This window comes from Rhipicephalus sanguineus, chromosome 6 (assembly GCF_013339695.2).
Source record: "Rhipicephalus sanguineus isolate Rsan-2018 chromosome 6, BIME_Rsan_1.4, whole genome shotgun sequence".
NCBI lineage: Eukaryota > Metazoa > Arthropoda > Arachnida > Ixodida > Ixodidae > Rhipicephalus > Rhipicephalus sanguineus.
The window spans coordinates 149,555,550-149,567,320 of record NC_051181.1 but is presented as its reverse complement, the minus strand read 5'-3'; the positions used below and the strand labels follow the sequence as shown (position 1 = coordinate 149,567,320).

Genomic DNA, 11,771 nt, shown 5'->3' with positions numbered 1-11,771 from the left:
TGCCGCCGGCAGGGACCGAACCTGCGACCTTCGAATAGCGCGTCCGATGCTCTACCACTGAACTACGGCGGCGGTCATCCTCCCGTCCACTTTCTGGGGTATATATGTTGATTAAACCTAGGAGTGTTAGTCAGCGCCAATCGCAGCCATGGCAGCGAGTGTGGAACACTCTTTTTTTGCCTCTTGGCGTCACGTAGCACGTGATCTTTTTTACGAGTTGGCAGCTGACCAATAATCCCTCGCATACTACCTGAAGGCATTAAGTCTGCCAGGACGAGACCCTCGCTATGAATGAAGGAAAGCTATGATTTTTCAAGGGCTCGTTTATCTTTGTTAGACACAATATTAATGAGAACTAACAGACAATAACGCCAAGGAAAGTAAGCAGGTTCGGTCCCTGCCGGCGGCAAGTCATCTTTTCGTCCACTTTACTTTCTTCACATTTACATTCTAAATACTACAGATAACACCCCCTGTACTTTCCTTGGCGTTATTGTCTGTTAGTTCTCATTAATATTGTGTCTAACAAAGATAAACGAGCCCTTGAAAAATCATAGCTTTCCTTCATTCATAGCGAGGGTCTCGTCCTGGCAGACTTAATGCCTTCAGGTAGTATGCGAGGGATTATTGGTCAGCTGCCAACTCGTAAAAAAGATCACGTGCTACGTGACGCCAAGAGGCAAAAAAAGAGTGTTCCACACTCGCCGCCATGGCTGCGATTGGCGCTGACTAACACTCCTAGGTTTAATCAACATATATACCCCAGAAAGTGGACGGGAGGATGACCGCCGCCGTAGCTCAGTGGTAGAGCATCGGACGCGTTATTCGAAGGTCGCAGGTTCGGTCCCTGCCGGCGGCAAGTCATCTTTTCGTCCACTTTACTTTCTTCACATTTACATTCTAAATACTACAGATAACACCCCCTGTACTTTCCTTGGCGTTATTGTCTGTTAGTTCTCATTAATATTGTGTCTAACAAAGATAAACGAGCCCTTGAAAAATCATAGCTTTCCTTTACTCAAGCGAATGTCACACGATTATCACCCCGAACGTGTAAGATTAACCGCCGCGGTGACTAAGCCGATGGGGCGTTACGTTCATAATCCCCAGGCCGCGGGCTCAATTCGAGGTCATGGCGACCGCATTTCTATGGGTGCGAAATGCACAAACACCCGTGTACGCGTGTTCCTGCATTTTAGGTGCGCTTTGACCCTTTGAGATGCTATGTACACAATTGTGTACGCCACTTGTTTTAAGGCGTAAAGCCTTAGATGCCTCATCAAACACGAACATTGACTGGCGTCCCGCGTCGATGTCTCCGGTCGGCGGCGTCAAAACGCGGGATGCAAAAATCATCATCACGTGATGACGTCATCACGTGACCACGTCGTCATATGACGTCATCATGAAGTCACAGATCGCGAAGATTTGTGACGTCATTATGACGTCATCACATGACATCGTAGCTTAGTCAAAGGTGGGCCGATCACGGAGGCCGTGCAAAACCACGTTAGGTGCAGAAAGCTTTCGGAGGTTGGCGGGGCAGGATCAGTACATCGAGTGAGAAGAAAAAGAAGATGGCTTTGGCCATCCAGTCGTCTTACGTGAATGCATAAGGGACCCTGTGAGTATTTTTATTATATATTTGTGTCGGCTAGGGGCTAAGAAAAAGCAAGATACATTGAGCTTCGGATGAACTGAACCTCCTGCATAAAAAATTTGTCTTCATTTAACTTCATTTTGCAGTGTATACTGTTGCATACGATCACTTTGCTGAAGGCACCATGTTCGACGAGTCGTTGGACGTGCCGCTTCCTGCGAGTCACGTAAAAAGTACAACCTTTCTTTGTCCAAAGTAACATAACCGAAAGCAAATTTGCGGTGCATTTCTAGTCTGAGATTTCATTCTACGTACGGAAAAACACAGCATGAATGGCTTCAGAATAAATAAATATTTAATCACAATTTAATTACGATTAGCTACTATAACACACACAAATTAACGTATTATGACATTATTTTTGTTGCAGTAGAATACCGAGTGCCTTGAAATGATGTTGGATCGATTTCATGCATTTAGAAATAGTTCTTCATAGGTGGCGTCTGAAAGGGGTAAACAGCGGGTGGCAAATAGAAACAGAGGGTGGAAAAAACTAACACTATAGATCACGGGTGGCAAGAAACATGCTGATAAAATCTGTCTTCAAGTACCTATTGGTACGCCGTTTATGCATTGTGCACGAGAGTCCGTGCACTTATCTTTCTTTCTTTTTTTTTTGTCTCACCAGGGGTGCTATTCCGGACAGTGTCAAATTCTGCCATGTTGTCGAATTCCGCCATTGGTCAAGTCTGATTGGTTCGGAGCGCTGCTACGGCCACTCTGATTGGCTTAAAATACTACCATCACACAATTTGACAAGATGGCGGAATCTGACAGCGTCCAGGATAGCACCCCTGGTTGCAATGCGGGACCGATATGTCCAAGCGTTGTAAAACGCGTTCTAGAATATCTTATAAATGGAAAATAGCTATTCGTTTTTCATTTTTTAATTACTGTCGGTGTTGCTCAAATTTTTGTGCAGAAGTTCAGGGAAGAGAAGAAGAAGAAGAAGACGGTGATGACGATGGTGAAGAAGAAGAAGTTTAATGACAAGAAGGAAGAGAGGTGAAAAATTCTTGAACACGGGCAGGAGCGTAGACATGGGGGGGGGGGGGGGGGGGGCGGGGGCGGGAAGGAGGCCACACCGGGCACGTCTCAATTGCTAACCTGGCTTCGGTTCTTTGTGCATGCCTCAACCGTGCCGTAAGGAAACGAACGACTGTGCATGTAACATTGGCTGTTTCAAAATATGCTAGAATGCCTACTGCAAGCACAGTTGTTAAGTGCCCACTACGCGATAATTATTCCTTTTGCGAATCAGCGAAAGGCCCACTACGCGTCCGTAAGGCGACACGCGATCCTACGCAGCTGTTCACTTTGTTTATGCTTTTGCTGCTGATGATGATTAAGTATGTCTGAGCACATTGTAATGGGTGGACCTTTAAAACACCAAGTGTTTGCGCAATTCCCATGTTTTGACGCCTGGCGCGATTCTATACGCTTCTGCCACGCAATATTATATGCGTTAAGGAGGCTCCTTCCACTGTATGACATTCATATAGTATTTTTTTCCGAAGCAGTTTCAATGTGATGGTCTTGCGCATTTATTTACATGACAATTAGTTGAGCGTTTTCTTTACTATCGCGATGTCGCATATCCGTTTCTACAAATGATGATTCAACGTCGTCTCTCACTTCATTCACCATCACTTATTGTGTCATCATTTGTGGAAAATTGTTTGCTCTATGGTTTTCAAAAGGTAATCGCGGATGCCGTACTATTTCTGCGAACAAGATTTTCAACAACCGATTTATTTAGCGCAAGCCGAAAAGATTTGGTGAAGAGTGTTATTGATGTATGCTTTTCGATCCCACTATATCGGGCTGCATTTGGAAATCGCCAGTTTTCTAATGTACTAACTCGAGTTAACAAAAATTGGGGGACGCTTAAGCTTCGCCTTTAAGAGTTGAACGCGATAGCGATATCCGGCTCCTTCGTCACCGTGCTCTGTTTCGCTTGTCATTATGTTCAGTCGCCCGGTCTCACACACACGCACACACACACACTCGAAATGCCCATAGCAAAGGTAAAGGTTTCCGTCCTCTTCAACAGCACTTTTATGACAATAGTGTACCCACTACGTGTGTGTAAGAGAATGCGTGCACTAATGTGTATATCCTTTGTAATGGGTGGCATGCTTTAAACCAGCACCAATTACGCGCGTGATACTTTTTCGAAGTATCACGCACGGATCAAGGACGTGCCCCCACCGAAACAAATTTCTGCCTACGCCACTGAACGGGGGCTGTCGCTGGAGCTGTGAAGAAGAAGACAAGTCCGCTTCAGCGACAGTCCGCGCTGAAGAATTTTTCATCTCTTCGAACCTTTTGTGTACGTCTTAAGCTGTCTTTATTTGGGACCCTAGAAATATATTGTTGGGTCCAGGAAGATATATACATGTGAATGCATTTAAATGGTAGATAGGTAGCTGATAAACTTTATTGAGGTCCAGAAGAATATTAACCCCGTTTTTATAGGGACAAGACTGCGGGCCGCTCCCACGCTGGGACGGGAAGGCCAAGCCTCACAGCGGCATCGTGGGCCTTCTGGACAGCCCGGAGCTGATCAATCCAGTCGTAAGCTCTTGATCAATGAATAAGAGGCTTCCGCCATCAGTCCGCGGTCTGTGTGGTGCTGTAAAGAGGGGCACTACCAGAGCAAATCACCAATTCCCTGCAGTTGAACTTGAAAATTAGCTCAAGTTGAAAATAAACTGCTCTGCGCACGATTAGGAACAAAAGTGCGACAGTGATTGCCCTTGCCAAGGAAACGCGATTCCCCCGCATCATTTCCGCACCTCTGGCACATGTTGACAAGCACTGGCACTTACGGATCGCAGCAACGGAACATTTAATCAAACGTCGCAGTGACATACCTCGGGCTCTCGCCTTTATCAGCGCGAAGGAGGCGCTGACAAATTATTTGACCCCGCCCGATGCACTTTGTCACGGCCTTCTTGATCTACCGCTTAATAGACAGCGGAAAGGGTCGCCTCGATTTCGAAAGTTCCACCTCGTCGCGGTCGGCCCTTGCACGCACGTGAGGGCGAGATTGAAACATTTTTTTTTTCGTTGCTGATTTGTTTCTATCGCCGTCATTGGCGGCGCTGCGCTGTGCCGTGCCTTTCTCCGCAATCCATCCACAGGTCTCTGACGACCGGGCGTGTGGCGATGCTAGCGGGCAAGCAAACAAGCAAGCAAACATAACGACGGCTCGACGAGCCTGAGATGTCATTCCTCAACTGCGCTTGAGAAAGGGAAAGCCTGCCAGAGTAGGTCATGACTCGCGCGCCGAGGGGGCCAGGAAGGAACTCTCCAGCTTCCTTCCAGCACGCCGTCACCACACGTGTGAGGCGACCTGGGTCATCAGGAACGCGCAGCCCCTTCCCTTCTCGCTTTCCCGCCCGCGTGTAGCCAAAGAGTACGGGGGGGGGGGGGGGGGGGCAAGATTCGCCCCCGTTAGTTGCAGCGACCGCTGTTGCGATGTGACTTGTCCACGCGCTCTCTCTTCTTCTTGGTTTTGAATTAGCGCGCGGCGGCTCCTCCTCGTCCCACGTCAGAAATGGCCATCAACGGCGGACAGGCCAAGACCAAGGGGAGAGGAGGGTAGAGAACGTGCAAAGGGGAGAAGGGGAGGTCACGTGAACTCCTGGCGGCCGGGGGGGCCATTGCGACGTGCGGGCGCGAGCGTTTTTGTATAAAAGCGGCCCATCGTCGGGGGTCTCAGACCATCGCCACACGGTGTCCAACCCCCTCCAACACTCGTGACTACCACTTCCCGACCGCGGCTACCGCACATCTCACTTCCTACCCACGCGGCAGGCTACCCTCCCCACCGAGTCAACATGAACACCGTAAGTGGAATACGCGAGAGCCCGCCGGGTTCAACCCGGAAGATCGCTAACGGGTTACACGAAGCGAGCGCGTAATGAGACAACTCAGGAAAAAATTGCGAATATTATAGAATATAAGGGTTTGTGACCAGCCGAGCCGTCAAGGACGCCCACAAAGCAGTTCTGGATAACTTGAAGCTACTCTGGATTACTCGCAAGAATTTATCGACCATGAGAGTTTTCAAAACACTTTTGGTGCTAATGAGACGTGAATTAAGCCTGGCGTTAAGTACTTTCACTGAATGTGCCGCGTTTCGCTATACCGATCACTTCGTTATATCCAATGTTTCGAAGGCGAGGGTTAGCGTATTTTGTTCTAACTTGCCTTTTTTCTTTCCCTCTTTGCCTCATTACGTATCTCCATTAATGTGGTCACGTCTTCCGTTCGTGTCCATTAGAAATAGACGAGAAGTTTAACAGTAATCACGTGTTAGAAGTGAAGTCCATAAAGTAGAGGGGCTTTAGTTAGAAGTACTAGCGTTAACTACTGAACGTATTGACGCCTAGCGGTTCGTGGAGCGGCAGTAGCGAGTTTCAGTGTGAGTGCACAAGCAAGGTTAATATGAATTTGAGTCTAATCAGAGTATAATTAATGGTCACTGGGTGTACGTATTCGATGTAACAACCTTCGAGCTCGGAAGCGGTTCAGTAACGCTACTCAGATTTTGTAACGATGCAGAGCATGCCAATCTCTAGTGGGCAGCTCTGGAGCCCGCGTCATAGCAGTTTGTCGAAAATTGTTGGCACGAAAGCACCACACTTGACAGGCATAAACGACCTTCCTTAATGCTCTTAAACGTTGCAGCATGATGGAGCCTTCCGAGTTATACTTACCGTATAACTGATCGCTGACTGCTTCGCATGAAATTGATTCCTACAATGCGTAGGATCTGCCGTTTTTTTTTTTTACACTACGAAGATAGCGATTTATAGTTCCATGCACTGAACTGTGGAACTGCTGCATGCAGGAAAAATTGGGACGATTTAGAGTAATATATCTACTCTACTATGGGAGAGCAGCGAGCTGTCACGAAAATGCCAAGAATCTTCAAGCCCTGAGAGTTATCCACAAAGGAAAGTTTATTGAACCGGTACACGCAAGTGCTAGAGACGCCCTTATAAACTAAATACTTATAAATTGCGTCAGTATAACTTACACAAACGCTAGGCGCAATCTTATGCTGACTGCAGTAAAACGCTCTACGCTGCCAAGTAACTATACAACAACAAACATGTTAACTAAAAGCATCGTACTTCTCAAGGAGATGGGAAAAAAAGCAACAACCACCTCGATGTTACCTTGATATTAAAGCGTAACAATCTATGCATCCCTGAACACCGATACAGTGCTCCAGATATGTGCGGACGACACTACGTGCTGCCTCCAGTTTCCTCGGAATTTTCTTTTCAGTTCCTTCAGATAATTTCGCTGTTACGGTGAATTGAAACGGCGGTTTATCTCATTTTGTTTCATAGCGCGTTGCAATTTAAAGCAAGCTGATCGCTTCATTCCGCCCGTGACCGTGAAATCCACAGAACGAAGGTCGCGAAAAACCAAACAGTACACGACCAAACTACGTTCTTCCTGGATTATCGTTGCAAGTTTATACGAGCCGTATATAAGAGCGATATTACCATGAAGCGCTTTAAAGAAGCACAGTCACCGAAGCGTAACGAGGAATGCGACCTAAGTGAAAAGGTTATCACGCGAAGGCGTGCCGCCTGATTCACGCTCCGTAGGCTCTCGCGTCAGATCAACGGAAAGCGTTCCCGAAACCCCGTTGCAGCGGAATTATAATGGGCGCGCGGTGCTTTCGTTTTCTCCGAGTTCTCCCCAAGTTGGAGGTGACAGTTTCTTTGCCGAACTACGGGAACTTTCCTTTTCCTTGTGTACATGAGCGTACTGGGACGGTTTAAAATTCTGACTACGTGAATTACGGCGTGAAGCTGCGTACATTGCACGGGTGCCGACTACCAGCCGCCCTGATTACTCAGTTCCTGTACTTAGCGTTCTAATGCTGTCCGCCGCGGTGGTACAGTGGTTACGGTGCTCGGCTGCTGGCCCGAGAATTGCGGTTTCGATCCCGGCCGCGGCAGTCGCGTTTCGATGGAGGCGAAATGATAGAGGCCCGTGTACTGTGCGATGTCAGAGCATGTTTAAGAACGCCAGATGGTCGAAATTTCCGGAGCCCTCCGCAACGGCGTTCCTCGTAATCATATTGTGATTTTGGCACGTAAACCACTGAAATGAATCATTCGTTCTGATGCTGTTCGCGAGGATGCGGGCTCGATTACCCACTCCGGCGCTCTGAGTCCGAATAGGGTAGAAGACAACGGCGCTCTTGATCTATAACGCTCACGTGCACTGGGAACAGAATATAACAACACAACAACAACATGCGTTGTAATAATTTATTTCGCGTCCCACGTCTTCCTCATGGGCCATCTCTTACAGCACTGCTGTTTCTTTCGGACGTCAAAATTAATCAACAAGCAGCTCAATCGATCAATGCCTAGCGAAATCTGATAAATCTACGCCAGTAAAAGTAACATTTACGTCGTTAAATGCACTACATGGTAATTTCTACTGAGGCACAGTACTTTCCCATTGGTAAGCAAACAGGCTACAGACTTGTAGGTATTGCTTATTGTATGTTAGGTCTCAAAATTGCATCGATGTTGCTAACCTTAAACCAGTCGATGGTTTCAACATAAGCGAGCTCTACAGCCTAGCTCTCCAAAAGGTTATTTCCTTAATTAGGTAATGACCTGCTTAAGGTGAGAACATGAATGTATTATTTATTGCTGCATCGCGTTTTGTTAATTCCTTGTTGTCTCATTGCACACACTTAGTGTCACCGCTTATCTTCAAGCCCCCGTGTTCAGCTTCCGACCTGGCTGTGCCCCGGCGTGCTATTACAACACGCGCGATTGTGAACAAGAGCTTGTCAGAAAGCGCTGGCAGCGCCGGGCATCAGATGACGCTGATATGCGCACATGTGCTTTCGTTCAATATGTTCTGTCACTTTCGGGACCTTTATACTAGACAGCATCTGCGTATTTTGGCCACGCCGGCTACGCGTGCAAACTGCTGCGACGCTCCCTGGATAATGTTGGGGCCGTATTCTCGGGTGACCACTTTCAGTGATTGGTCACCTTCGCGAGATTTCACGAGGCTAGCGCCGGACTTACAGTACCAACCTACGAGGTTTAAAAGAGTACTAAGACTCAGAAACCTTGTCGCTCGGAGACGCTGACGCGTCCAGCGCTATTCTCGTGAAATCTTGCGAAAATGAGTGTCGCCGAAAGGGTTCGCTCGAGGATACCATCCCTGATCATTCTAGAAGTGCGTGGTAGTTCGCAGAAGAACTTCAAGGGGCCCCTAAACAACCTCTGAAAATAAGAGCTGGCGCGTTTTTCTCTCTTGGCGTTTCCCGTTTTTTCGGCACGATTCATTACGCCTGCAGTCTGTTCACGTGGCGTCATAAGCTCTCGATTGGTCCATAATTGAGGGATATCAGTTGCGTCCTTTGCCATGTAGTCACACGCCCGTTCTGCCTTGGCTTTCATGACGTGCGCGACCAACTGATCTCACTTCGTTTTGTGCGTTTTCGACTGCGCAAGCGGAGATAACAGCGTGTAGCTGGAAAGCGCGCAATTCCAGTGGGCTCAACGCTTAGTGCTGCCGTTGTCCGCGTGTTTTGTGAAGAAATAAGCGACGAAGCGAAACGGCGCCTGTAGGAAGGGTACTGAAGGCGAGAAAGTAACCAGTCTCCCATCTTTTGATCTCGGAGTGGGTTGCGCTGCACCATGCTCCCTATTGCGCTGCAGAAATTAGGTTTCTTATTCTTCCTCAAATCACTACCACCCCCACCACCTCTGAGTGTGACACGTTGCTTGTGCGCAGGTGATCAGCGCCCTCGTCCTGCTCGTTGCCGCGTGCACGTCCGTGCATGCCGGTGTTGTGGCCGCTCCTGCAGTGGCTTACGCGCCCGTGTTGCACGGCTACGCCGTGGCTCCCGTGGCCACGTCGTACGCGACCAAGACTGTGCACTCGGTGGCGCCCGTGCTGGCTGCTGCGCCCCTGAAGGTAGCCGCGCCCGCTGTCTACGCGCCTGCCGTTAAGGTGAGCGTTCGCCGATTTCGCGTTGTACCGATGCATGTATGAGGATGCGAGTGCTGTATTGATAGCTTGCATGTGACGTCATGTACAGGGTCGACCCCACCTAAGGTGAGCGCCTCGTTAGCATGCAAGCCGGTAAAACTAGAGCGTTTATTCTGGTTCACGAGTGAAATGTTCGTTACCTGAGGTCTAATCATGGTGTCGATAAACACAATAATAATTTTTCGAATTATGTGTTAACATCGGCTTCTGTGATGTCTTGAATACTAATGAGGCGTTCACCTTAGATGTGGACGACCCTGTACGCAGGTTATTAACGTACTGGTACTCCAGCGAGGCGGCATTGATGACGTCAAGGCTGCATCGTCGCGTGGCGATTAAACTTATTCAGTGTGATAACGATACTGCTTGAATGTTTTTAGCCTTTGCGCATGTATAATGAAATAACCTGCATGCGACTTAGTGATAACATTGACGTGACGTCACAGACTTCGCGCCCCACCGTGTTGGTACTCCAACATTGCGGTTTCAGTGGCGTCAGTGCAAGAAGGTGCGCGCTGTAGTTGTTATTCGCGTGGCTGGATGTTATTAATCTTTGATTAGTATAGATTCTTTAAGTCAAGCGGTTTGTGAAAGACTGGGTAGACGATGGAAATGAGAACACAGCGCAAGAAATTACATGAACAGGGGCGAAGTCTTTATTACATGTGTGTATATGTCAGAAGAGCAATTACGTTACTTACTGCTTCTAATATTTTTTAAAGCTATTTAAAGGAGTACTGACACAATCTCGAGACGTCGCAAAAGAGATAGAGATATTTTTCGTTTCTTTGGTATGCAGTGTTAACGCTCTCCACACACCGGAGTCAGACAACATGTATAAAATATTTTACTTTGGTTTTAAAGTTTTTTGTCGCTGACCATCTGCAAGCCAGGCCCACAGCAACTGACATTATCCCCACGAGTCAACACAGTTCCACTGAGCTTGCGAACTCTGCTTCCTACATGCAGCCTGAATCGCAAAAATCACTCTCGGGGTCACTGGACGACAATTAACTCATCGTTCTTTGCGTGCATCACGAGCAGGTGGCAGATCTGCCGCTAGTACGTCGCGAATTGCTGTCTCTGACGTCACACTGCGATGGAACGTCACTGAGAAGCCGTCCTCTCGATGTCGAAACCGAAAGTGTTTTTTTTATTTTAATGTAGCGGCATTAAAATATATATTCGACGCAATCCCAGTCACCGCAATAATCTTTTTAGAGTTCTCGACACCAGCGTTTTTATTAGAGATACAATCAGAAAATATTCAAAACTCGTGTCAGTACTCCTTTAAAGTAATGATTGGTCTCTATCTGTCTGCTCCAAGTGTTTGCCCGTTGTTGGTGATTTCGGGGCACAATCGAGCCTTCGTCTATTTGCTCTTCACTTTCGTCAGGTGGCCGCGCCCTTGGCGTACGCCGCCCCCGTAGTGAAGGCTGTGGCCCCAGCTTACCCTGCGCTGGCCCTCGGTTACGGCCACGGCTACGGTCACGGCTACGGTCACGGTTACGGCCACTACGGCTACGGTGTTGCCCCCGCCTACGGTGCCGTCGCCTACGCAGCGCCGGCCGCTAAGCTCGTCGGACCAGCCTACGCAGCGGCACCTTTCTACGCCGGCTACAAGCACTACTGTAAGTAATCTCTTTCCCTCTGCCACAAGGCTTGTGTGAGTGCATTTATTCGTTACGTTTTGTCTCACGTTGACTCCTCTCAACCGCAAGTGGACATTAGGGCTTTTAGCGGAATTCATTGATGGCCTAGTTTGTTATGCATACTTCCAATAAAGCTTCGGCGCATAACGAGTCGTACTTATACGCTTTCACCATCGCGCAGCCAATATAGTATGCCTAATTGATATTGAATAATTGCGTGCGTAATCGATCTTTATGTCACGCATAATTGTGCGCGCAGATCATCGCGAAATGCTCCATTTTCACGCCTGATTCTCTTCCTTTCAGAAACCACCACTGAAGAGCGGTGATGATGAGTGGTTCAACTCGCCACGTAAAGCAGAAGGGTGATATAAGACGGCTTCTATTGTTCGCGGAAAGAA

General features: G+C 48.0%; 1 protein-coding gene and 1 non-coding gene across 2 annotated transcripts; one reads left to right on the top strand and one right to left on the bottom strand.

Moving 5' to 3' along the window:
- Positions 1-72, bottom strand: Trnaa-cgc (transfer RNA alanine (anticodon CGC)). The gene has a single exon. It is a non-coding gene; the product is annotated as a tRNA-Ala (tRNA).
- A 5,292-nt stretch (positions 73-5,364) lies between these two features.
- On the top strand, positions 5,365-11,771 carry LOC119396752 (cuticle protein 70, isoforms A and B-like). The gene is made up of 4 exons (XM_037664058.2): positions 5,365-5,514; positions 9,461-9,679; positions 11,115-11,349; positions 11,677-11,771. Coding segments are annotated over exons 1-4 (465 nt in total). The 5' UTR covers positions 5,365-5,505; the 3' UTR covers positions 11,679-11,771.

Excerpts from the sequence above, each read along its gene's own strand:
- LOC119396752 (XM_037664058.2), top strand. Across the intron at positions 9,680-11,114 it reads TCTACGCGCCTGCCGTTAAG|GTGGCCGCGCCCTTGGCGTA; the intron begins GTGAGCGTTCGC and ends CACTTTCGTCAG.